The 25,251-nt window shown below is 41.8% G+C and overlaps 2 protein-coding genes across 5 annotated transcripts in view; both read left to right on the forward strand.

Moving 5' to 3' along the window:
• The window catches only part of DAZAP1 (DAZ associated protein 1), a 26,927-nt gene continuing 1,676 nt past the window's right edge, over window positions 1–25,251 (forward strand). The window contains exons 1-11 of one of the 4 annotated variants that reach the window (XM_082495401.1): window positions 1–128; window positions 6,147–6,187; window positions 6,640–6,806; window positions 7,104–7,169; window positions 7,795–7,905; window positions 10,286–10,334; window positions 14,900–14,982; window positions 18,342–18,495; window positions 20,015–20,044; window positions 20,469–20,609; window positions 21,479–21,661. In XM_082495401.1, coding sequence (XP_082351527.1) covers window positions 97–128; window positions 6,147–6,187; window positions 6,640–6,806; window positions 7,104–7,169; window positions 7,795–7,905; window positions 10,286–10,334; window positions 14,900–14,982; window positions 18,342–18,495; window positions 20,015–20,044; window positions 20,469–20,609; window positions 21,479–21,661 — 1,057 coding nt within the window. In that variant the 5' untranslated portion in view covers window positions 1–96. Of the gene's footprint in view, window positions 129–6,146; window positions 6,188–6,639; window positions 6,807–7,103; window positions 7,170–7,793; window positions 7,906–8,999; window positions 9,056–10,285; window positions 10,335–14,899; window positions 14,983–18,341; window positions 18,496–20,014; window positions 20,045–20,468; window positions 20,610–21,478; window positions 21,662–25,251 lie in introns of those variants that run through there. The other 3 variants (XM_082495402.1, XM_082495403.1, XM_082495404.1) reach the window with 3 other exon arrangements.
• Window positions 8,304–25,251, forward strand: part of RPS15 (ribosomal protein S15) — a 22,828-nt gene continuing 5,880 nt past the window's right edge. Inside the window, exon 1 of the mRNA XM_082495406.1 lies at window positions 8,304–8,307. Within this exon, the coding sequence (XP_082351532.1) occupies window positions 8,306–8,307 (2 nt within the window). The 5' untranslated portion in view covers window positions 8,304–8,305. The remainder of the gene's footprint in view (window positions 8,308–25,251) is intronic.

The following is a 25,251-nucleotide window of genomic DNA, read 5'->3' on the forward strand; positions in this document are numbered from 1 at the left end:
GAGCGCCCGCCCGCAGCCCGCGACCTGCCGCCGCCGCCGCCGCCGCCGGAGGGAAGAGCCGGGCGCGGCCCCGGATACCGCCGAGGAGCCGCCGCCATGAACAGCGTGGGAGGCGCCGACGAGATCGGGTGAGGAAAGGGGGGGCTGTGGGGTGTGGGAGGGGGCGTCCGGCCTCCCCTTTCCCGCGCCGCGGGGCGAGGGCCGCCGCCGGGGCTGGTGGGGGGAGCCCCGGTGCCGTCCCGCCGCCGGGCCCGTCCGCCATGCTGGGCCCCTGCGGACCGGGAGGGTGGTTGTTCCTCCCCCCCCCCCCCCCCCCCCCACGTGACCGGCCCGCGCCGGGCTGCGGCGGCAGGTGCGCGCGGCCAAGGTCACCGCCGCGCTTCCCGCGCCCGTCCCGCCGCGGGGGGGGGGGGGTGTCTCCCCATCTCCGTTACTAACGGGGAGAGGGGTGTAAAACCCTCCGGTGACTTTGTTCCGGTGACTCATCAGGGCTTTCCCCGGCCGTGTGCCCGGGCCGGCAGCGGGGCATTTCACCGGGGGAACCGCCGGACAAAGGCGGCGGCCGGCAGCGCCTCCCCCCCCTCCCCCCCCGGCCTTCGGGGCGAGCTGGGTTCCGGGCAGAAAAACGCTGGTTTTAGTTCAGAGGCCTCTCAGGGGTTTCGTGGCTGCTTCAGCCTGATGGCCCGGCACCGGGCGGGCTCCCGGAGGCGCATCCAGCGTTCCTCTGCTGCGGTTCTGTTCGCTGCTAAAGCCTCACCACGTTTGACTTGTGAGGCTGCAGGCTCGGCGCGTGAGAATAGCAACAAGAAAATTAATAATAATAAAAAAATACTATTGGCTGCTTAGCTTTCCCTGCGAGTTTTGGCACAGAATATGTGCGTCATAACTGGCCACCTTTTATAAAAGTGGAGTGGTCACAAGCCAGCCTGCCCCCCTGTGCTCCCTCCAGTAAGCTGCTTATTCAACTGTGCACGTTCTTAATTTGCACAGTCTTAAAAATACGAGGGGCGGGATAACTGTTTTGAATGTAACACGTTGCTAGAAACAGTGCATGTTGCATGAGGTGTGTTTAAATAGGGAGGTTTTGCTCGGAAAGTATTTTTATGTGGTCTTGGGCCGTAATCCCAGTCTGGGGCCTCAGGGGAGACCCGATGAGCTGACTGCTGTGTGCCACTCTTTGGAACTGCAGGTGAGCGCGGGCTGCGAGTTACCCGGTGGAATATTATCAACTTTCATCCCGGGCAGGCCTGGCTGTCACAGAGCTTGTTCCCAGTTGCAGAGTGCTTAGATTTTGATCCTTCTGAGTTGTAATCAGATTTGAAAGGATTGGATTTTAATCAGAGGTGGTAATTATTATTTTTTTTTTCCTCCTCCCCCAAAAGTGCTCAAACGGAAAGGTGAAAGCATAGAGTAAACTGCAGTTTTAGTCAGCTGCCTGTAGTTCTGTGAAGGAAGTTCTGTTCTGAAGGCTGTTGTGAGATGTGAGTCTTAATAGGAAGTTACAAATTTAATCGATCTTCTAGACAGAGATTTTAAGTTAAGAAAAAATAATACTTAGAAGGCTGTAGGCCTTGCGGTGGTGAGGATATGAGTAGGTAGGGCCTTGTGAGCGTTATTAGTTGTCATTAGTACTTTGGACTATTTTGGATGAAAGAAAAGTGCTGATCTTGAGATCCTCTCTGCTACAGGACGTAGCTTATCGGCCTGTGCTAAGAGAAATGATAGATGTTAATCAACCTGCCAGATTATTTTACGTAGGCAGTTTGTGCTTTTGTTGAGTTTTGGTGCTTTTAAAATACACATGCATGGTTTCTTACTAATTCTGGGATGAGCTGTTTCAGCGACAGATATGTTAATGGTAGAAAAAAGTAAATTAGCAAGTAAAAATTTGTCAGGAAATAGTTGAAGCTGAACACGTGGGTTTGTGAAACTTGGCTAAAACTTACTGCATGTACTGTAACTTCTGAAGAGTCCTTACTGTGCCTCCCGCTCTAGAACTGGGGAATGCTGCTGCTGCTGCTGCTTCATGTGCACGTGTCTGTTGGCGTCCTCCACATACTGGTGTGTTGGGCACAGCGTCGTACCGCTCGTGGCCGAGAGAGAGACCTGCCCAAAGAAGCAGGCTGGCCTCTGTGTCCTCATCAGGCTCGTGCTGGGAAATTGCCTCACGTTGTGTTGGGGGTGGACTACAGCATCCTCCTAACACTGCAGTCTGTCTGTGTTTAGCTTTGTGGAGGTGTGTGTTTTTGAGGATGGTGTAAATGGACGCGAGGACAGGGATGTCAGCAGCCTCAAAACGATGGCATCATTTTAATAACTACCAGCTTTATGATAAACTGTTGGAACGAGAAGTTTTATAGGAGGCCGGGAGGCAGCATACGTAAGACCTTCCAACCGGGCTGGTGATGCAACATGAGAAACCAGCACTCACCTGGCGTTACTTCATACAGCTGTCTTGTACAGCATTGCACCTCGATTTTTGTCTTGGGTAGGGATTAGTTAACTCTTGCACTCGCTCTGTGTGTTCAAACCAATTCCTGGGGGAGTCAAAGGCCAGGGTACTCCTGGCTTCTGGCATTCTATAGTGTGCATATAAATAGAAGCCACGTATTTACATACAGCTGCTGCAGTTGACCTTAGGCAACCCTGCTTTTTTGTTTGTTTAAATGTATGTAGGGTGACTACAAATAATTAATAATGGAATTGGAAGGTTTCAATGACCACTGACTGCAGGGAGTCCTCCTTCCCCGCAGACAGCTTGATGTTCTGTCAGAACACAGCTGGTATTTATAGATTGACCTTATATAGATTGATCTTATATACCAAGCTATCATATCTAGTTTAAAAAAATAATAAAACATCCCAAAATGTAGCTAACATGCTGTCATGGGCTACGTCAAAACTTTAATCTGAATACAGCATTAGATAATTTATTTTTTTTCTTTGCTATTAGGAAATAAAGTTATTTCCTTATAGAACTTACTTTCCCTGAAAATAGTGGTGCAAGAAAGAGCACACGGATTTGTGCGCAGGTGCTGCAGGTGGAGAGGAAACGTAGCAAAGGGGCAGTTGAAGCTCCCAGGAGGTCTGCGGGGGTGATGACTGCTGGGTGAAGTTTGGCTGTTACCAGAAGATGACCTGTTGCTGAGAACTGGTGGGTGTTGAAGAAGCTCTGTGAACCGACGCCACGAGCTAGCTCTTTGCCAGTAGAGGGAGGTGGGGGGAGTTTTCCTGTCCTTGAGAAAAACATCGTCATCCTGGAACACGCCGGGAGAACACAGGCCTGCTTTCAGAGAGAGTTGGGAATGGATGCCGTGTCCTGCTCGGGCTGTTCTCAGGTGTGTTGTGGCGATGCAGGAGCCGATGCAGCCGCTGTCTCCTGCAGCACTGCGAAGGCTGAGCGTTGCACGTCCCCAGGGCCGGTATTTTGTGGCCTGCTTAGGAAGGTGCTTTGATCTGTGCCTAACGGTGGGTCTTCTTTTTTTTTTTTTTTTGAAAGACAAGACTTATGTCCCTCTCAATTAGTGGTTTAGAAGTAAAATCTGCCTCGATGGAACAAGACTTGTAGGTACCGTGTAATTTAGGCACCCCTTATTTTTGTGTGTGGTATACCTGCACTCTTCAGGCATCAGTTTAGTCCCTCTTGGCTGTTGCATGAGGGTGCTGATGTGATGCTGTATTGACGAGAAATGAATCAAAGCGAGAAGGGGCTGCTGGTTTCTTCTGCAAGCTGCCTTCTAGGACATTTTAGGTGCAAGGCTTTTACTTCACCAATGCTCCCTGTGCACCATCAGCTCGGTGGCTGATTTCTTACAGCAGTTAGCTGCTCCTGAAAAAAGCAAGTGAGAGGAAGTTTAATTTATTTTTTTTTTTCTTAGGAGAACTTCAACTTCCCCATGGAAGTGAAGGTGCACTAATTCCCAGTCTCAGCTCAGCTGCAGCAATACTGGGATATGTCTGAGGGCAAGTAGAAGACAAAGCAGAATACGGTTCTTCTCTTTGAGGACTGATAAGAGAAATAAAGGGCACCCTCCAAAGATAAACTAGCCCAGCACTGGTCTGTGCAGAGCCATGAAACTATTGACATAAGCGCTTGTGAGTTGGTGCTCCTTACTGGAAAGGGCCAAATGTTGAGGTGGCTTTGAGCTAACCTTTAATTATGGAGTAAATTATTTTGCGTGGAAGTTTTGTCACACCCTAAAGTTGATAAAGAATTGCAAAGCAGGCAGGCTGGCATCTCGCTGCTCCTCTCTGCACTTGCCCAAGTACTTTGGCGTGTTCCAACACGAAATGGTACGGATTCGGATGCTCTTTTCAGAAGACTAGTTGATTCAGATTTACCGTAAGTGTGTTTAGTTTGGGTTTTAGATGTGACTTTCTCATCTACTTGGAGGTATCTCTAAACTAAACTGTAAAATGGTTTCACAACTAGTTGCTGAATTAGTGAGGCAAGTACTAAATAACAGAGTAGCACAAGTTTGTCTTCTACCTTAAACTTGAATGTGATAGTTCTACTTTTGCTTTCATTTGACTAGAAAATAATGGTAGACAAAAGTGATTCTGACTGGTCTTTCTAGGTGAGTGAGGGAGTAGCACATAAAAGGAGAGGATGAAGGGTTGTTTTTTTGGTGTGTGGTTTGTTTTTTTTTTTTTTGGTTTTTTGTTTTTTTTTTTTTTTTTTTTTTTTGGTTTGTTTTAATCAGCAGTGTAAGGACTTCTTTACCGGGACACTACTTTGAGAACACAGGGGCAAGGAAGCCTGAGGGCTGACTTCAGCTTTTTTGATCTGAAGATAGAAAAAACTTACGTGCTTTCTGTTTTATCCAACTGCGCAGCTAGAGAACAAGTACAGAAATTTCAGGTGACACCCAAATCCCACCATGGCATCTAGTTCAGCGTGCCTTCCTGTGGAGTCTGTCGCTTTTAGCTGCGATTCCCGTTGGGCTTTGACCTTCTGGCACGTGAAAGTTGGCCACATCATCCCAGGGCAGATGCATTTACATTCCTTATTATTTGTAAGTTGGTGTTAAATAACTTCGACTGCTGATGTTATTTTTCAGATGGCAATGCCTCTGAATGTAGGAGGTGGTAATAGCAAGTGTGTAAACTTCAGAGTCTGGTGTTATTTTTGCTACAATACCTGTTACAAAGGGCTGCAGCAGCTGTATTGCTTGTGTCTTTTGGTAGAATAATTTTTTTTCACCTGTTTTGGTCATTGGCTTTCTTTCAGGTAGCATTCAAGGTTAGGTAGCAAACGGATGTAGGAGAGACCAACTGTTCTTTGAACTTGGTTTTGGAGGCCTAATGCAAGACTGCGCGCACCTCTTGATCCTTAACTTGAGATTAAAGCAGTTAACGAAACGGCCTTGGGTATTTAAACTAGAATGTCTGGTTTTCTGTCAGTATGCTTTATCTCAGGAGTTTTGGATTTTGTTTTCATCCTTAAATTGGAACTGCATGGACCTTGCAGCTGTTTTCTTCTGTTGCTAAGAGAAGTTCTGTAAGTAACTTAGAGCCAATGATCCAGACCTTGACAGGAATCCAAACATCCCATTTTAATTGGGGGTGGGAGATAACAAGGTAGCATAACTTCGTAATGGCGTTCTTAGGTCACTTTTCACATTTCAGTGATGCTTTACATGTATTTTTCTGAACTATGAAGTGTTCCATGCTGGAAATCTGTCCTGCTCCAAAAGAGCAAGTGAATATACTTAAGTGTGATGTTCTGTGTTGGGTTTCGTTTGTTGTTTGTTTGTTTGTTTTTTCCCTTCTGGCTATTGTAATGACTTCTCAAAGCAACGCTGCTTTTCAAATGCCTGGAAACAAGAAGTTTGGAGCAATTTAGGCTTTTCTGATATTTTTCTCTTCTCTTTGCATAAAAGAATAAAATGCATTTGTGTAATAAGCTTACAATCTCTGTTTGTGCTTGTGGCACGCAAAACGGATACTTCAGTTTTACGTGAACCTTCACGAAACAAAAGGTAGCTGTTGCGAAGAATAGTGAATTTTAGTGAAGAACGGGCTTTGTAGTGTGTTTTGGAGGCCTCAGTACCACCAGACCTCTTCAGAATAGCTGACTTCTGCGTTAAATAAGATGAAGCATCTGTCGCGTAGCGCCCTAAAACTGCTGTATGCTTTATTTGCAGAAAACTGTTTGTGGGTGGCTTGGACTGGAGTACAACACAAGGTAAGCTATGTATTCTACGGCCGTTGAGCCGGGCCTTTGTGAACAGCAAAACAATGTACAGATACATAGCTTTCTAACAGACAGTACTGTGGTAGGAAAAGTAGGATGGCATTCTATTGTTCTCTTCTGTTAATGAATAAAACTTTCTGTAGAAAGAATTCAAATATATGTTAATAATCACTTTTTGTTTTATATTTTCTATCAGTGTTTGGTATTGAAGTCTTTGTCAACTCGGAAGATGACAATTTTTTATTGTTGCTTTACTACGATACCACTTCTCTATTGTATGAGTGGAAATAAAGCAGTATATACTGGAAGTGTAATTTAATAATTTTCAAAGATGAGTTTGAACTTGTTCAGCTGTTTGCCTATCTTTTGTCTCACAATTGTGCACACAGCCTCATAATGTTAATATCTAGTTCTGTTTAATATATGTTTGTTTTTTTTAACAGAAACTCTTCGTAGCTACTTCTCTCAGTATGGAGAAGTTGTAGACTGTGTAATAATGAAAGACAAAACAACAAACCAGTCTCGAGGATTTGGATTTGTCAAATTTAAAGATCCCAACTGTGTGGGAACAGTACTGGCCAGTAGACCTCATACGTTAGATGGCCGAAATGTAAGTTGCTTTTATGTTGTTTTTTTCTGCTCCAGACTGCTTCAAAGGTCTGTTTTAAATTCTGGCTGCTTATTTGCAGACTGCATAGTGTAAAAGTTACCTGGTTGGTTTTTTTAATTATTTATTTTAAGACCGTTTAACTCAAATGATTTGTGTCACTTTGTAGAAGCGATGTATTGACGATAGCTTTGATCTGAGGAGCTGGATTTCAGCAGTGCTGTGTTCAGCTGCCATAAGCATAACTTTTAGAACAATATTCTGCATACTGAGATCTGACCAAACTGGAACTTCTTCCAGATTGATCCAAAGCCATGTACACCTAGGGGGATGCAACCAGAAAGGACACGACCGAAGGAAGGATGGGTAAGGAAAGATACTTGGTGTATCCTGCCTGTTTTCCAAGTTTAGGCGTACCTGCTAGCAGTTTAATTGAATTCACTTGGATTATATCCATGTTTTTAAATAGGGAGTCAGTATGCAGGACTCTAGTGTAAATTTTATTTCTGAAAAATGTCTTCCACTTAGATTTCTGTGGTAGGACTCCAAGAGCCATACAGTGTTAACGAAAATTTTGTGTTTGCATTAAACTCAGTTTGTGGGTGTGGTATTTTCTTAAGCTCTCAGCCGTGCTTGTAGTTGAGTTCTTCACATCTTGAAACAAGTGTCTGGAAGTGTGCTCACAGGACTGATACTCTTTTCCAGCCAAGTTCACACCCTGCAGGTTAATATGATTTCATTAGAAAACTAGTAAATGGCCTCACAACATGGTCCCTAGTTCTCTGCTCTTCTGAAGAACAGAGACTGGGTTACAACTGCGAACGTTAAACTTGTGAGCTCTGAATATGCAGTTGCTTCACTTTAATGACTCGGAAATTTCAAGCCTGGAGATGTCTCCCCCTCAAGAGACCATTGTTCATGTTTAAGTGTAAAAGATAGAAGTAGCCAACTTTATTGTCCTTCTGACTGAATTTTTTCCTCCTTGATTTAGCAGAAAGGATCCAGGAGTGATAACAATAAATCAAATAAAATTTTTGTTGGTGGGATTCCTCATAACTGTGGCGAGACAGAGCTCAGGGAATACTTCAAGAAATTCGGAGTGGTGAGTCATTCAGCATGATGGCAGTTATCAGTCGGTTGCAAGATGCTTTCCCCCCCTACTGCCTTTTCTCAGATTTCGTCAAGCTGTCAAATTTTGGGTTAATTTAGACAAACTGCTGTAGGGACATGTGAAGCATTTTGTGATAAACTGTAGTAAACGTTCATCATTGTGAAATGTATCTTGCTGTTTGTCAAAATCTATTGCTCTGATACGTAACTTAGTTTGCTGCTTCTGTCTCCTCCTGTCTACCTGATGCATTATTCTGTTCCCTTCTTGCAAAAACGCCTGGGTTGAGTTGGCTTGAGAGTTGTTATTTCTCTCTTCAATTGATTACTTACAGTTCAGCGATTTAAAAATTTTTGTTGGGAACAGTGGTTACTTCAGTGAGCTTATGTCCAAGATCCTCATCTTTGACTATGTGTACAGATACATTAAATTTTGCAGTCTCCTGCCATTACTTTGGTAACAATAGTTGCTTTTAAATCTGGAATCAGCTGAGTTCTGCTGTCCCTAAAATCTCCATTCTAGAGACAAACTACTACTCCTGTTATGTAACTGTTTTTAATTGTTTGTAACCTTGGGCTGAAATGACTACATATGTTCTGATATGTGGAGTTTCTTTTCTATTTCATTTTAATTCCCATTTATCCCAACTATTGTTGCCCCTTTAAGATGGTAAACCATTGAACTAAATTTAGCTGTGATTAAGTTTGAGAAAGTTAAAGATTGCCTGAGTTAAATTCAAGACTGTGCCAGTGGATGCGAACTTGCCATCTTTGCGTGGCATTTCGTGTGTTATTTCGATACTCTCTTTTTTGAATCACTTTTCTCTAAGATCTCCTCTTACTGGCAGCAAAGGATTTGTTGATTCTTTCTCAAGTGGCTAAGTTTATCAACAGTACTGTATTTAAAATTTGATTAAGATGATGTAAGAAAAACTATAAAAGGCAATGGCTAACAACTGTTTCTTTAGTTTGAAAGGCTGCAGTAAACTTGTAAATAAAAATGGGGGAGCATGTTCCACAGCTGTGGAGCATAATTTCTAAAGGCTCTTCCTCACAGACTTTTGGCTTTCCAATTCTGACCTCTGGATGGCTTGGGAGATAGAGGGTTATGTTCCAGCAAATATAGAAGGCAACAGCCGTTAAGTGTAAGTGCCTTTAAAAGTAAGTAGTAGAACTTTAATAATAGTATAGAAATTGGGGAGTCAATGTAGCGTTCTTAATGAGTTCTCTTTGGAGAAGCAGAGGCTCTGGTATGTGTTTTGTGGCCGCAGAGCGAAGAGACAAAAGCAGGCACTGATTCTTAGTCGTGGTGTTCACTTGGTAAATAAGAGCAGTGTGAAGAAGGGGCTCCAAATGGACCAGTGGGGAAAAAATCTGGCACTGTCATGTGGCATAGTCCCCAAATGGGGATAAATCTCAGCTGTTAGCATCCAGTAGCGTATATTCAAGAGAGTGTGTAGGGTGTAAAAACTTGAAAAGTATGTTTTCTAGCTGTAAATAAAAGGGGAGTTTGCATCAGATTTTAAGATAATCCAGGAGATTCTAGTAAAAAATATCTTAAGATTGACTTGAAGATCTGATTCCATGAGATCACGTGCATTTTGTGACCGCTTTTCAGCATCTGAGAAATTTAAAGGCAGTTTGTTTCAGCTGTTTTAATATTGAATTTGACGTATACGTTACACCTCTGGTTTTGTTTAAATTGTAGCACTCAGTGGTGCTTCTTCTGAAAAAACACTTTGGAGCCCTTGAACAGCTTGCATTTTCCATATTTTTTTATGAGTGGTTTTTTTTTTTTTTTAATTTAAAATCGCACTGATACTGATTATCCATAACTTAGGTGTTTTTTTTGTAATGCTATTTAAAGCATCGATTTATAACTGGTACCCTGTGTCACACTGAGGTTCAAGTAAGTAATTCAAGAGAAGCGGTGCAAATTCTTAAATGTGTTTGGAGTTAAAGCTGCTTTTCATGTTGAGAATGAAAATGTTTAAAAATGGAAAAAGTAATCATTTAAGAAGCTACGCTGATGAATATGTTGAAAAATAGAAACCTTTGAGGTTTTTTATAAGCTATAGTGTGGGTATAAACAGTGTAGCGACCTTAATGCTAGATTAAAATATTAAGTGTGATGAGGCCTTAAAAAGCCACAATGTAGCAGCTTTTCAGAACAGATGAACTCAGGCTTTTCTTAAACTCCCATAAAGAGCAAAATTCCCAATTTGTTTGCACTGCGCTAGGACAGCCTGGTATTGATGGCTACATTGGGCTTTTAATTGTGCTTTGTGCATAGAGTGCGGGAAACCGGCCTGTAGTAACTGTTTATAACACTCCCCTGGTAGCACAGTTAGTAGAATTTCCCTTCTCTCTTCCAGGTCACTGAAGTTGTAATGATCTATGACGCAGAGAAACAGAGGCCCCGAGGTAAAGGCTGATCTAGTTTGTCCTTGAAATTTCTTCATACTCTCCTATAGTCAGATGGCAAACTATTTCACACCATCAGAAAAGGTAGACTTTTTTCTTTTGTGTTGCCTCAGGAAAAAGAATAATTCACTGGGCACATATCACTTCAAGTCTAGACTCTTCATCTACAGCTTTAGTTGGTATCTGTGCATTTAAAGTCAGATGTTTCATGTTCATTTATGGGTTTTTTTGCTAGTTTTTTTAGTTGAATGAAATTTGATTCTCAAGCCGCTCCTGTGGCTTAAGGTACTATTGGGGGGGGGAAATGAACAGACTTTCCTCCTGTTCCCCACAAAAGGTATGTTGGTGTCTGTAATTGCATGGGGGGATACTCCAGTTCAGAGTACTTCTGAACATGAGATTAGAACAGAATCCATCCATTATGTGCTTTTTGTTTTGCTTAAACAGCTTCGCTTAAAACCAAAGAACAACACTTCTTAAACTACACAAAATGATTCTGAAATACATATATATATATATTGATTGGGATGTATAATCCCTGTATGCAAGACTGCTTTTTTAAGGAAAAAAAAAAAAAAACAAACAAACAAACAAAAAACCAACAAGAACTGGAAGTTTCACTAGACTATTTAATCAAGTTGGTAACCTTTGGTCAAAATATGAAGCAAGTTTCATGTCATCCACTTTCCATTGCATCTGTCATCTTTGACAATTAAGAGGCAATATTTTAAATACGTGGAAGTTAGTTGCACTGACCACATTGTAGCATGTTCTACATGCTAGAGAATAGTTTGCCATCTGAACTTTCATTTCTCTTCTGACTCATTATTAAGAAATATATTCTTCACTTCATATTTATTAAGCTGTTAAGTCTTAGTTTTATTTTTAATTTAGACATACATCCTTAGTGACATATTTAAGTGTTTCATAGTAAAGTATGGTAATGTTAAGTAAGTTCCTTTTTTTTTTTTTCTTTTTTCTTTTCTCTCTGTGAATTGTTTGACTGTGATTAACGATATCTCTTTAGATTTCTTCTCTCTAGGTGATAATTTATCACAGAGGTACAGGCCAGTTCCACAGTCAGAGGAGGGACGGGCTTTGTCTTTTATTGGAGTGTAAACGAAGTTTCAATATATTTGTTTTTTTGTTTTCTTGCTTTCGCTATCTTAATCTTCTTTCAACAGATACCTTTTATTTAAGCTGAACATAAATTCATCTATTTAACTGCTCTAGGGCATCTGATTTTAAATAGAGGAGGCAGTGGAGACAAAGATACGAGCATTTAAATATAATTTGTGGCTGAAATTCTGAAATGTTTCAGTAATTGTTGTATCCTTTGTATCTTTGCAATATTTAATCCCAGCCTTGCAGCCTCTGAGCAGAAGGTACTAAAGCATCATGCCTGGGCTGGATTAATTCTGGTCTCAATTAATGGCTTCTCTGCTTAAAGCTATACTAAAAAAAAGAAAAATAGAGGGCTTTGGGTCCACTGCCGAGGTGGTAGCTTAAAGCAGAAGTGACAGATGTGCACAGGTTTGAAAACCATCCAGTGTGCAGAGGTACTGCAGAATACTTTCTCCCTTAATTCATCTGACTTCTTAAACAGCGTTCTTGAATCCTGTTGCTCTGGCTTTCATTTTTGTTCTGTTACATTCTTTTATGTAGTGTGGTAACTAACTGTCATCTCCAAAAATGGCCTTGTTAGTCCCTGGGGGTGTGCTAGGAAAAATTCCTTATGGTTTGTATTCGGTACTCCTGGTCATGCGTCCCAGAACACATTTTCTCTTGCCTTCTCTTTCTGATCTGTATTCTGTTGCGCAGAGTGCTGCTCAGTCTTTACACTTGTCCTTTTAACACGATACCTAAATAAGTATATATTCATAAAATTTAAAAGGCCAATTCACTGCCGTCTTCTACTTGTACCATTCTGAATTTTGCCTTCTTCCATTAACTTTACCATCCTTGCATTTGAACAGATCCCTTACTGCATGTCATTTTACTAGCTTGCTGGTAGGAGGAGGGAAAAATTATCCGCGTTACTAATCCCTGTAGCATTCATCTACCTTCAGCTTCTCACAAGAGCACTGGGAACCAGATTCTCGGTTAGTGTCAGAGCTACTGTGATGCCCTTGAGGAGCCGGCTGTGTGTCTTCAAGTATCCAAGTTGTCTTTGCTTACTCGCAGTCCCTACCTGCTTCTGTTAGCTCCCCCGCAAGCAGTGCTTTCATCAAAATTCTTTTCAGAGTCCCGAGTACAGGCACAGCCAGCCTCGTTCCATCTTAAAAGAAACAGTGGCTTTGTTGCAGTCTCTGCTTCTCGTGCTTTCTATTCTTGGCTAAGCCAACAACTGTGAAGTAATTTACAGGTTCTTGCTGTGTTTGTTCTCTTCCTCCCCTTGGCTGCAAACCAGCGTCATTGCTCTGTTTGGTAGTCCACTTGGATTCCTGCTAAATGCAATTAGTTTCTCTAGCCTTCATTAAAGTCCTGCCCTTCAAAAAATAAAGCTACTGGATGATAGACTTCGTCACTTTTAAAGTATTTAAAATTTGGAATTGTTGGAATTTTGCTGTGTATTGTACTCTGATTTCTTCACTGTTCCTTATCTTGTAGTGTTTGGCCCTTTTAAATCCTTTTTTTATTTGATCTTGTTTCCTTTACTGGCTTCCTCAATGACCTCTTACTCTCCTTCCTGCTCCTCTCCACACCCCATCCCCACACCGCAATATCTTCCCCTCCTTCAGTCTTCTTGGAATCAAGTGAAATGAGCAGCCTTCATATGTAGATGGTACCCATCCTTTTTCTTTCCCATGCCTTTTTAGATAAAGGCTGTAATACTAAATGTGTAACTTAAAATACAAATACTTTTCTTTTGGCTCTAATACTTAGATTTCTAGTTAACCTCAGACAAATATATTGTGATGAAATGCTGCTCTCAATTTTGAGGCTGCTTTCATCACAGGTCAACAAAACTTCGTTTATACTGCCAGTCTCTTGTGTGTGGGAAATGCTAATTTTTTTCCTTTTTATTTTAAGTTTATTTTAGTGATGTCTTTTGCTCTTGTTGCTGACAGCAGAATTTGACCTGCTGGAATCTATTTTGGCCTGTATCTTTGTGTATTTTTTTATATATAAACTTTCTCTACAATAGGCCTCTTTGGGCTTACCCAACCCAGTTGGATAAGCTTAGAGAGACACTAACTGTTATAGATACTGTATTTCTGTTTAACGCTTTAGAGCAATATATGGCTGCTGTCAGCACTAGCTGCAAAGCAAAATGCAAACCAAGGGGGAAATCTTGGGTTTCAGAAAAGCAGAAATGCATCCATGTTCCATATGCTTTTGATGCCGCACCTCGTTTTTCTTTCTAATTTTTATTGCTCTACCCTTAGCTAATGGAAAGAATGGCACAATTTATGTACTGCATGTCTTCTTACCTTTCTTGGGGTTTGGTTGGTACACCAGCGATGAGTGGTTGATGGCATGAACCAGCCTCCGTGTTCTGTGAAATTAACCACTATTTTGCCACTCTCTCGGCAGTATCAGCAGCTACAACCGAAGTGCAGTGGTTCTCAAAGCGTGACCTCAAAAAGCGATTTAGTCCCGGGGCTTTGCCTCTTTTCCAGTGTCTCTTACAGGCATCAGACACTCCCCTGCCGCCTTTTCAAAAGCTGCTGGGTTCAGCTGAGCTGCCGTCAGCGAGGGCTGTGATCAGATACAAGGGAGCGAGCAACGCTGGGGGATCCGGAGCAGTCAGCAATGTCTGGGGCAAAAACAGGGACTGAAAAGCATTGCATAGACTTTCAAGAGAAAAGCGGCAGGAAATATAAGGAATAAAATAGCTTAAGGGAGTTGATGGCAAGTATGGCATTCTGCATAAGCAACCCTGCTTTAGTTGCCAGGGATTGCTGTGTTTGGAAGGAGTAATGTCTATTATGGGCTTTTTCTAAGGTGTGGAAAACTTGAGAACCTCTGATCTAGGTTGTTAGTTTCTGAAGCTTCTCATTCATCCATGGAGTGGTAAAATTTTTTCATGCTTTACAGGCTACATTTCAAAGACAACTTTCTTATTTTCCACGGAAAATATTCCCTAATTGGAAGATGGGATAAGGGATGGGAGGAAGTTGCTTTGCAGCTTTGGGGAACAGGGACATAATAGCTCAGGAAGCTAGTCCGAACCAAAGATAGGAGCAGCAAAGTTGCTTGACTTTAATCTGCTGTCCCACAAGTATTTTGTTTTTAATCATGTGGCACAGTTATACTTATGACTATATTAGAACTTTTTTTCCATTTCCTGGTAGGTGGGTTAGGAATGAAATCAAATTAAAAGATAGTTAACAAGCTCAGTTTGTAAGTTGCATGTGTGAAACCAAGATGGGGCATTAATTGCCTAATTACAGGAAGTATCCATTGCAATTTTCTCAGATTGACTTTTTTTGAAAATTTAACACAAGTCTCGGTTATCTGAAACCCCTGCTTGAACCCTTGGTCCGCCCCTAATACTGTTCATCATCCTGTTTTGTGTCACAACACCCTGCTACCTTGATTCACTCTTCGTCGTTGGCTAGGTTTTGGATTTATTACTTTCGAGGACGAACAATCAGTGGACCAGGCTGTCAACATGCATTTTCACGACATCATGGGCAAAAAAGTGTGTAGTTGTAGTTTTATTTTACCTTAAGAATGAACCAAGTCTTGGGCAACTAGCAATTTCACTGGTGAATAAAAGTTACCGATTCAGTTAGACGGGAGAGCCGTGTATGTCCAAATTCGAGGCTTTATCCATGAAGGTGGGGAAAGTCTTCGGAGTTTGCTTGAAAGGCGAGAAAGGCAGTTAGCGTGTGGCTTAGCCCGTAGAAGAGAGGCGGATCTGGAAAGCCTGAGAACCTGGGCTGTGGGCTGGTTTGTTCTGGGTAAGGCCTTGTGCTGACAGACCTGGGGGGCTGCTCGGGCTGAGCGTGGCTTCCGTGACACTGGACTGACGATGACCACCTTTGTTTTGAGCATTGCTTAGGCGCAAGGATAGAAGTTAGTTGTTTCCAGCTGTTTGAAAACCAGAATCCCAATGAAATCTGAGTTGTTCAAGGCTTGGTTTAAGATACCACTCCTTCAGATGTGTATTTGATACTCAAATTTTGAGGTGGTGTGAGACAATCTACTTTATATAATCTTAAACTTAGAAAGAAAACAAAAAACATCATGAAGGATTGGTTTTTTTAAAAATTGGGTCACTTACTGTGAAACTTTGATACAAACCCACGTACTCTATATAGTATTTAACCACAATGCAGTTAAGTGACCTCTGGTTGTTTCATCTTCATACTGTGTTGTCAGCAAATGGGTGTTTGATAGGGAGGAATTTTGTAGGATTGCTTTGATGTTACTCGGCAAGGAACATGCTTGTACCTGTGGGAAAAAAAACCTAAAAGCCAAGTAAATTGTTGCAGGACACCCAAGTTTTATACAGAGAAAATAATAACTTAAAGCAAAATTAACCACTGGAAATTCTGGTAAATTTAAAGTTCTTGCAGCTTCACAGTATATCCACGATTTTTAAAGTAAGCATTAAAACTGCTAACCTTAGAGTGAACAAGTTTCAAGGAGACACAAGAACACTGTCACTTTCCTTAAATTATTGCATTGTATAATTTTGCATTGTCTTTTAAAGTCTATGTGCTGATATTTCAGGAGCATTTATTTAGCTTGCAGGGGATATATACTTGCATATCAGCAGAATTTTGGTCAGTTATGTAGTACATAATGCTTTTTATTCCTTTGAACTTGTTTTGGGGTTGAGGGGTGGGCTGATTTCCTAATAAGGGAAATGAAGCAAATGAAGAAATGTGCTTGTGTAATCAAGAACATCAGCGTAGGTTCTTGATTACTAGTGTTTTCCTCTTGTGAGCGGTTGAGGTCTCCCATTTGTGAGCAGATGCACTGACAGCAGTAAAATTACATTGGTATGTGTGTGAATTATCTATATCCTATGTACATCCTCTAATTTTTCCTTGGAATTGCCTTAAACTTTCACGAACCGCTTAAATGAGAGGTCACGTCCCAAAGCAGCATGCTAGGTATGAACAGGAACAAAGGCTGGTACGTCTGCTGCGGTGGTTCTGGGAGAGGACGGAGAACCCTGTGCGAGCCTTTGAAATGTCACCTCTCACGCTGCCGCTTTTCAGAATCCATCAGTGCCAGTGCAGAGTTCTCCGTTGTTTCCCAAACAATCTCAGTACCAAAATGAACTAATTTATTTTTGCCCTCCTCCCTTTTTTTTTTTTCTCCTTTCAATGACATAAAAAGCAGAAATACGCAGTGTTTTTTCAGCTGTGAGGAATGGAGATGCCTCCTTTCTTGGTGTAAACTGGGCTCTAGGCAGGTGTAGAATTTTAACCTCGATGTGAGGAATATTGCACAGGGATTTTTCAGTCCTCAGTTTGGCAGTTCACCGCTTCCAAATGTGCACTGAAAAATTAATGGGATTCTTCCACGCAGATTAATGAACTCCAGCTACTCCGCTCTCTTCATTGACTAATAATGCCTACTTTAAAAATGGTATCTCTTTCTTTTTGGTAATTAAAAAGGTATTGCTGAAATGAATCCATATGTTGTTGAAAGGAAAAAAAATTAAAATTGCAAGAAGGACTCTGCTTTTGTAAGCAATAACTGAATTCCCTCAAGGCAAATGTGTTAAGACTCATTAATTTGAGTCCTTTGAAAAATTCCCTTGGTTCCTCTCTGGAAGGGCCTTCAGCTGACAGAGATTTGGTTACTGTCATGTCTAATGTCCTTGGGGCATCTGCGGCGGGCTGGGGGCGGGGGGCTTTGTCCTTGCCTTGTGCCTGTTTCCTGTTTGTTCTCTGACATGAATGGTTTTTAAGACATGGCAGGAAGAATTCTGAATACTTTTATTTTCCATACTACTCAGGCCCATTGATGATTGAGATTTATTTTCTTTGTACTCTGGCACCCATTAAAATTAATCATAAAATAAAAAAGACTTTAATTCAGCATGCATGAGTGCTGAGAGTGTTTCATTAAATCAGAAACTGGATTTTTTTTGAGAGGTTTATATTGAATGTGCAGCTTATTTTAAGTAGGTCAAATGCACTTATTCGATGGCTTGGAACACTAGGACATTTTATCTTTGAATAAAATAAGTTAAGCACTGTGGCTTACTAATTTTAAAAACAGGAGGGCTTTTGTCACTGACTTAACACAGTATGAAGATTTGCTTCTTATTGACTCAACTGTCCATTTTTATTACTTGCATGTTTGTTTACTTTTTTGTTAGATGTAATGTAAGATTCTCTTATCACATCCATTCCCTCTGACATTGTTTGAGTTAATTGAGATTCTTTAAGCGTTAGCCTGGGGAAGGTAAGTCTTTATCTTCCATTAGACATTTAAATAAAATCTAAGTTTAAAAACAAACAAACAAAAAAAAACCAAACAAACAAATGTGTGTTTCTCAGGTATGAGCAGAGCTGAAATTGTAGTTAGATGGGGTGGGTTTAAACTGTAACTTTCAAATGAACCCCAAACGTGTTGGAACGGTTAAAGCATTAGTACCCTTTTTCAGGGCGTACTCTTTACTCAAAGTTCTTTTTTTAACTGAAAATGTCATCTTTGTAACTCCTGCCTTTTATGTTAAATTAGTACATAAATACTTTAAAAGATTATTAATTTTTTTAAGTGAAGAGTCGTTGTAAGAGGGTACTGCTGTTTTAAGATTAAAGCAAATGAATACTGTACTATGATGAAACAGTGATCTGTAGGTTGTGTTTTACTTGAAATACCTCAATAGTAGGACTTGTAATGTCTTACCATCATATATATTGTACCTGAGAAACATTTTAAATTACTGGCCTTAAGTTTAATAATTAAGTATTTAGACATAAGTCATAAGATGCTAAGTGTAGTCTTAAGTGTAATTAAGGGTGTGTGTGAAGGGAAGGGGGGTGTATTGACCTGCACCATCTCTCCTAAATGGTGACTCTGTTTGTTTAGGTGGAGGTGAAACGCGCAGAACCTCGTGATAGCAAAAGCCAAACTCCAGGGCCCCCCGGTGCCAGTCAGTGGGGAAGCAGGATCATGCCAAGTGCTGCCAATGGCTGGGCAGGTCAGCCTCCTCCGACCTGGCAACAAGGATATGGCCCTCAAGGTACTGCTTCGGTTCTCTCGGCGTCGCTGTCGCAAGAGTCTTACCTTTACAGCTTAGTGGTGATTTGGTTTTACTGGCAAATGACACTACTCCTGGGTTTATCAATGCTATTGCTCTGCCTGATTACTGATAGCAGAGCTAAAATCCCACCCGTCAGTCCTTCCCAAGTTGGATGAGATTGTTCCTTTGCTTCTTTTCCCAAACCCCTTTGTTTCATAAGGCAGAAGTCAGCGGGCTGTGCCACATCTAGCGTGTGTCCCTAGCAGTGCTTCACCTGTTCTCTTTGGTTCTGCCTCTCCCCAAATAGGATCGGCAGGGTTTTCCGTAACGCAGAGGAGGTGTTGAGAAAGTTCAGTGGCTCAGGCTGTGACTCCAGCTGTGGGATTGCGGCCTGCGTGAGACCCTGATGAAGAATTTTGTTGAAATATGGGTTTTCAAGGATGAGGCAGTTTCAAAGGAAGCTATAAGTAAAATTTGAAAGGGATGAGAGAAAAACAGATGGTCTTGTCTTTGGATTTTATTGCTTAATGTAGCCTGGAAAAATAACAAGCAGCTATGGGGCTAGCAGTGGTGCAGGGGAGCACTTAATGCATATAATTTTCTTGATTTAGCTTGAACCCTTCAGGGCTGAAAGGAGCAGCCGTGTGTTTTGGGTTTGATGGCTATAAACCCCCACAAGATTTTGAAGACAGGATAAATATGCTGAGTTCATCCAAAGACGGTTTTGATAACTTATGGAGAAATATGGTGGTATAATTGAGTTGCGTTTGACAGAACAGAACTTGCTCGCTCTGATATATGAGAAATCTTCACCTGGGGGGCTAAAGGGAGTGTCACTGCTTCATCTATTGCTACAATAGATGGTACCTCAGTGGAGGGATCGCTTGTTTCCCCATGGTGCTTATTAACTTGAAAGCTGCAGCTGAGGCTTTGACATTCTGCACAGATGTGCTAATCTGCAACTGCGCAAATTGAGAAACTAGATTATTTTCAATGTGGTTATTTGTAGAGAAAATGATATCTGATCTACTGGAAAGATTAATGTAGAACATAAATGCATTTATCTTTCAATCTTAATGCTGCAACGAATGCAGAAGATGATGTTTTTATGGTTCAAAAACTTCAAAAATAACCACGATAATCCTGGTAGTGTATTAAAAATGCTTTGGCTGTGTAGTCTGCTGTGATTCTCAGTATTTTTGTTCTTCATACTAGTATAGTTTCCTGCACTTGGTACGCTCGCAGTTCTTGAACGCTCCATCTGATTTGAGTTTGGGGACTGCTGTCTCTTCTATGTATTATTTGCTGAACGATTCAGAGTCTTTTCAGAATTACATATCCAGAAATAGTCCAAGACTATTTCTTAGCCCATCAAAATAGATCTGTAAGGGATACTGGGAGGATACTCGGTCTATTCCAGAGCCCAGAGCAAGATCAGCTTTCTTTTAAATCATTCCTGTTTCATAGTATATGGCTTCAATGCATGTGTAAGTCGTTTTTTTTTGTTGTTCTGTTTTAGGGATGTGGGTGCCAGCTGGACAGGCAATTGGTAAGTACATTATATGGGACCAATTTTAAAAGAAAAATTCTGCTGAGCGAGGGTGCAGTTTCTTAAGACTTCACAGTGATTTGTGGATTTCTGTAGTATTTAACCTACATTTAAAAGCTTGATTGAATTTGTCCTGAAAGAACGAAGGAGGAGATAGTGTATTCTTAACAACTCAGTAATGGGAGCTGACATACATTCTGCTGTTGCCAACCACGCTAATTTGTTATCAAGGAATTATGTTCTAAACTGCAATTATTTACAGTAGGGATACTTGGAGGACAAATATTTCCCAAAGTAAGAATTCATAGAAGGCTGAGACTGCGTCTGAAATTTATCAGCTTTACTCCATCTAGAGGATGCTGACTTAAGCAGCAGCTTTTCATTATTAAGCCGCTTTAGTTCATGGTTTCTCTTAATTTTCTAGGTGGATATGGACCACCTCCTCCAGGAAGAGGAGCTCCTCCGCCGCCACCACCATTTACCTCATACATAGTCTCTACACCTCCTGGAGGATTCCCGCCTCCACAAGGATTTCCACAGGGCTATGGCACCCCTCCACCATTTAGTAAGTGACCTACAGGACTTTGCTTACAGTCCATCACCAAATTCAGTTTTCAGCTTTTGCTCATCTTCCTCTGGATTTGGATGTTGTTTTCCCCTTTCAGCTATCCTTAGGTGTTTATCCCAGACTGTATATTCTTGTATTTTTTTCAGTGAGTCGGGTTACTTTTTTCTTGGCTGCAGTAATCGTTTGTTCTCTAGTCTAAATCTGTGTTGCTAAACGAATTTAGATTTATTGTGTACCCCTGTTACGACATCTGAGAGAAAAGCTAGAGATTACTGCATGGTGACCTGAGCTAGACACAGGCTGGGATTTTTGGAGAAGCTTAAGGAATTAAGGTCGCAACTGGCATTGAAAGATAATAGGATTTCAGCACCTACCCCCTCAGGCCACCTTTTGAAAAGTCTAGTTGTAAACCTGGTTTAAAAAGGAAGGTGGAAAATACCGCCCAGTTATCTAGAGTTGCTTGTTCTAGTATGAAGAAACCATTTCTTTGGGATATCTCTTTCCTCCTAAGATCTCGAGTACTATGGCTTCCTCCGCATGTGTCTCACGTGCGCATGTGAGGCAGAATTTGGTCCCTAGTTCTACTTTATCACTTCCTCTTTGCTGGTTGCTGACGTGGCTGCAGTCTTCCTTCGGGGTGAAATTTTTCATGACAGAAGGTTTGTTCTTGGGGTCTTTGAGCCACAGTGGTTGCCAGAACATGGGAGTGAATTACTGTGTGGCCAGCTGTCAGTAACAAACACTTTGGTTTTAATAGACTTAAAAGTATTTTTTAAGAAGTTTGTCATACTCTAAAGCCAAACAGGAAGTCAGGCTGGTGTTTACCTGCGTCTTTTCACATGTATTGTACTTTCCTCGTGTTTCAGGTTTTGGTTATGGTGCTCCACCTCCTCCACCTGACCAGTTTGCCCCACCTGGAGTACCCCCTCCACCTGCCACTCCAGGGGCAGCACCACTAGCTTTTCCACCACCACCACCACCATCTCAGGCAACTCAGGACATGAGCAAACCCCCAACTGCTCAGCCAGAATTCCCTTATAGTCAGTTTGGTAAGTAACTGCATATAGAATAAACTCAGCTTGATCTTTCTCCCCTTCCTGCTTTCCCTTACGCTTGGGTAGAAAGTCAGTGTTCAGAAACAGCTTGCTAGCATTGAAGGCACTTCCCTCCAGGGTGGGAATGCCGGCCACCAGCTCTCAAGTGGTCCTTAAATCATGCAGTATTCTAGCCAGAGGGTATTTTCTTAATCAACTCGGAAACATTGCTTGTATGCTGTGAAGTAGTCTTCAGGGACGTGTGCGCTGGTAGGATAAGTTACTGATTTGGACTCTTCCTCAATCTGTGGTTGAAACTTTTTTTCTCCAAGAGCTTCGTGATGGAGCTTGTAGTCAACTTTTTTGTGTAACTGACTTTGATCAGATTGAAGAAAAGACTTGAAGAGTAGAATAGCATTGAGAGGCAAGCAGTGCCGGGTGTAAGGATCCAAGCTGTGTGCCTTTTCCTCCCTTCCCCACTCCTTTCCTATCTATCTCAAGTTACAGTTCTACCTGAAGTGTGTAATGCTTAATTGTGCTGTTTCACATAGCTGATAGAAGACATTGATGGAACAAGTTTTAAGCTACAGCTTAAAACAGCTGTAGACAGCACTACAAAAAAAATTGCTATGCAGGTACCTGGGCTGAGTAAAATTTCTGCTCTTGCCTCTGGGAGCTGAGAGGGAGTTCTCATCTTGCTCTTCCACTCAGCCCTGGTTTTGAGCAGCGTTGTCCAAAGGGCTGTTCATGGCATACTGTTTTTGGGGGGTTTTTTGTTTGTTTGGTTGGTTTTTTTTAAGAGATTGTAATTGGTCATTTTTTCACTTCTGACGTGAACTTTTTGCATGCAGTAGGACCATGGCTGTTGCCCACTTGAACAAGTTCTCCATGTGTGTCACTGCCTGCCTGCTTCGTTTAAAGTGCCTTCAGAAACTGTTATGAAATGAACACTTCATAAAGTTATTTAAATAGATACTATTAAAAGTTCAAAAAATGTAAAACAGACTCTGGAGCAAGATTAGCCTTTCAGATGTGTTTATAAAGCAAGCATATGCTCTCATGCTGATGAATTTGAAATGTTTTTCAATTTGGTTGTTATAAACACAGTTGCTTTCATAGATAGCTTTTCCCTTGTGATTCAAGAAGTTTTTCTCGTCTTGCCAGAACTTGTCGCTTTGCAGACTCTTTTTGAAGGGGGGTGGGCCCTACTAAATAAGTATAAATCTGTGCGCAATCACTTATATTCAGTGGGGAGCCAATATTTCAGATGTCAGAAATTTAGGAAGAATCTGTTTTCCAACATTGTGAAAAACTGGGGAGGGAGGATTCCAGTATTTGGTGTGTGTATAGTACCACTCGCCTCTTGTATATGCTAGGAAGCCTCTTTACCAGGGAAGTATTGCAGGTGCTCTTAGTCAGTCTCTTAAGAGTACTGGGTGGAGGGGGAAGAAATGGGGTGTAGTACTGCATTTTGAGGAAGAAGGCCAAGAAGGTTAGTTGTTTAAACCTCAACTGCAGTTAATCTCTCGCCTCGAGTGCTTTTCGAGTCTGAAAGCTGTTATGAGTACAACAGGGATAGAGGTATCTAATACGCTACCATACCACAGAATCGTCCACCTGTTCATAAAGCTATGTGTTAAATCTTTTAAACTTCTTTAAAGAGCTCCAGCACTTCATGTGATCGCAAATTAGTTAGCAGCGTTGCTGTACAATAGGCAGTCTAGCTGATCTGCATGTATTTACATAAATGCATAAAGCTTATGGGCTTTGAAGAGGCACTGAGTTATCTAATTGTTGTGGCATTTTAAGATTCGTCCTGGCTTGACGGCATCTTAAATGCTGCTATGTTTACAGCTAGGATGAATGTAAACACTAGTAAATTAAACACTAACACGGGTGTGTCTCCCTCACCCTGAAAAATTATCTCTGTACAGGGCTCTCTTGGGGTTCGTCACCCTGGTCTCCTCATTTCTTACTAGGGCTGGGTACCTATTCTCAAGACCCTTCAGGCTACGCGCCAATACTTTGTTTACACTCTTATGGTCAGGCTGAGCAGTGAGAACCCTAGGTAGGTGGTGCCTATTTACAACCAATGCTCTTGATATATCTGCGTTTGGGAAATTAACTTGTGTTTCTTGCAGGGCCTCTTTTAAGAGGCGGAGGGGGGGAACAATGCGGCGCAAATGTTTGCTTTTGTGAGTAAGGGCAATACACTTCTTTACGTTCGTTAGCTGGCTGAAGTGAAAACTCACGACTGGAGTATGAATGACGCTGCTGTTTGCTTCCCAAGCCGCTGCACCGGCGAGGCTTTACCCTCTGTAATCGAACCGAGCTCAGGTTCTTAAGCAAGCCAGTAAAACCATCATGGTCTGCACAGCTCACTGGGAGAGGAGAGGTGCTGGTGCAAGCCGAGAGCTGCAGCAGAAATTGAGAAAGCAGGGGAAAGACAATATGTGCTTAAATATCTGGCTGTTCAGGTTTATGCTGTAGGTTTCCTTTGTGATAAACAAATTGAGAACTGCGGTTTCCACCACTTAATGCTCTAACACTGCACTGTACAGTGAGAATAACTTGATTTTTCTTTTTTTTTTTTTTTCCCCACTCTGAGCCTCACCCCTTGGCAAACAATTAAATTGTATTTTTGGTTGCCTGCTTATCTCTGTCTGAAAAAAAGACTGGATTAGCATTTTGAGCTAATAGAAGCCTGTGATAGATGTGTTTTAAGGCTCATTAGTGGTAGCAAGTCCTGAGAGACAGGCAGAGCTTGAAATTGAAATACTGAAGACATGCTAAGAGACTTTGTTTTGGATTAAGAGAGTTAAACCTGCTTTAAGCCTGCATAGAGAGAAGCAGAACTGCAGAAATGTACTTAGTAATTAGGTTTCTTAATACCATCTTTCATCTCAGAGGCTGGCACTGATGGCAGTGTTACGATTAAGAGTCGTATTTAATTATGGGAACTTTTATTAAATTTCTCAGTGTTCTTAATTTACATCTAGTTGTCTTCCATATTGGCAGCAAGAATTCCAGCGAGTCTTTCGTCCTCACCCTTTGCCTGTTCCCAAATTCTGCTTATTCTAAACCCACCCTGAACCCAGTCTGTGGCACGGGTGACGCTGCAGAGCGGCGGCGCAGCCTCGCTGAGCGGGCGGGAGGGCAGCGGGGCAGGAGAGGAGAGGTGTTCAGTTCCTCAGATCAAGGAAGAACAAGATAAATGTTAACCTGTGGCATGCAGTAGTGTAAACTTCAGTGGAGACACTGTACCCATTCAGGCTTAAAACTGACTGGACTGGGATGCAGTTGGCGGCGCAGGGGCTGTGGGAGAAGGGCTGTAATTTACAGTCGCTTACTGACTGCTGCTTCTCTGTAGCCGGGTGTGAAGCGTTCGCCACCACCTGCAGTAGCAGTAGGGTGTCAGGTTTTGAAATGGAGCTTTGTTTTGTGAGCCTGCCTGGGCAGTGAGGTTTTGGGGAAGGATGTTAGCTCTTTCCAAGGGCAACTTTGGACCGAGGGTTCCATTATAAAGTACGTAATGGGAGCAATGGTTGCAACTTTCTGGATTCTGCTTTGCCAACTTTATCCCCTCATGTTCCAATTTACATTTT

The sequence above is a fragment of the Vanellus vanellus genome (assembly GCF_965231255.1).
Source record: "Vanellus vanellus genome assembly, chromosome: 25".
Taxonomy (NCBI): Eukaryota; Metazoa; Chordata; class Aves; order Charadriiformes; family Charadriidae; genus Vanellus; species Vanellus vanellus.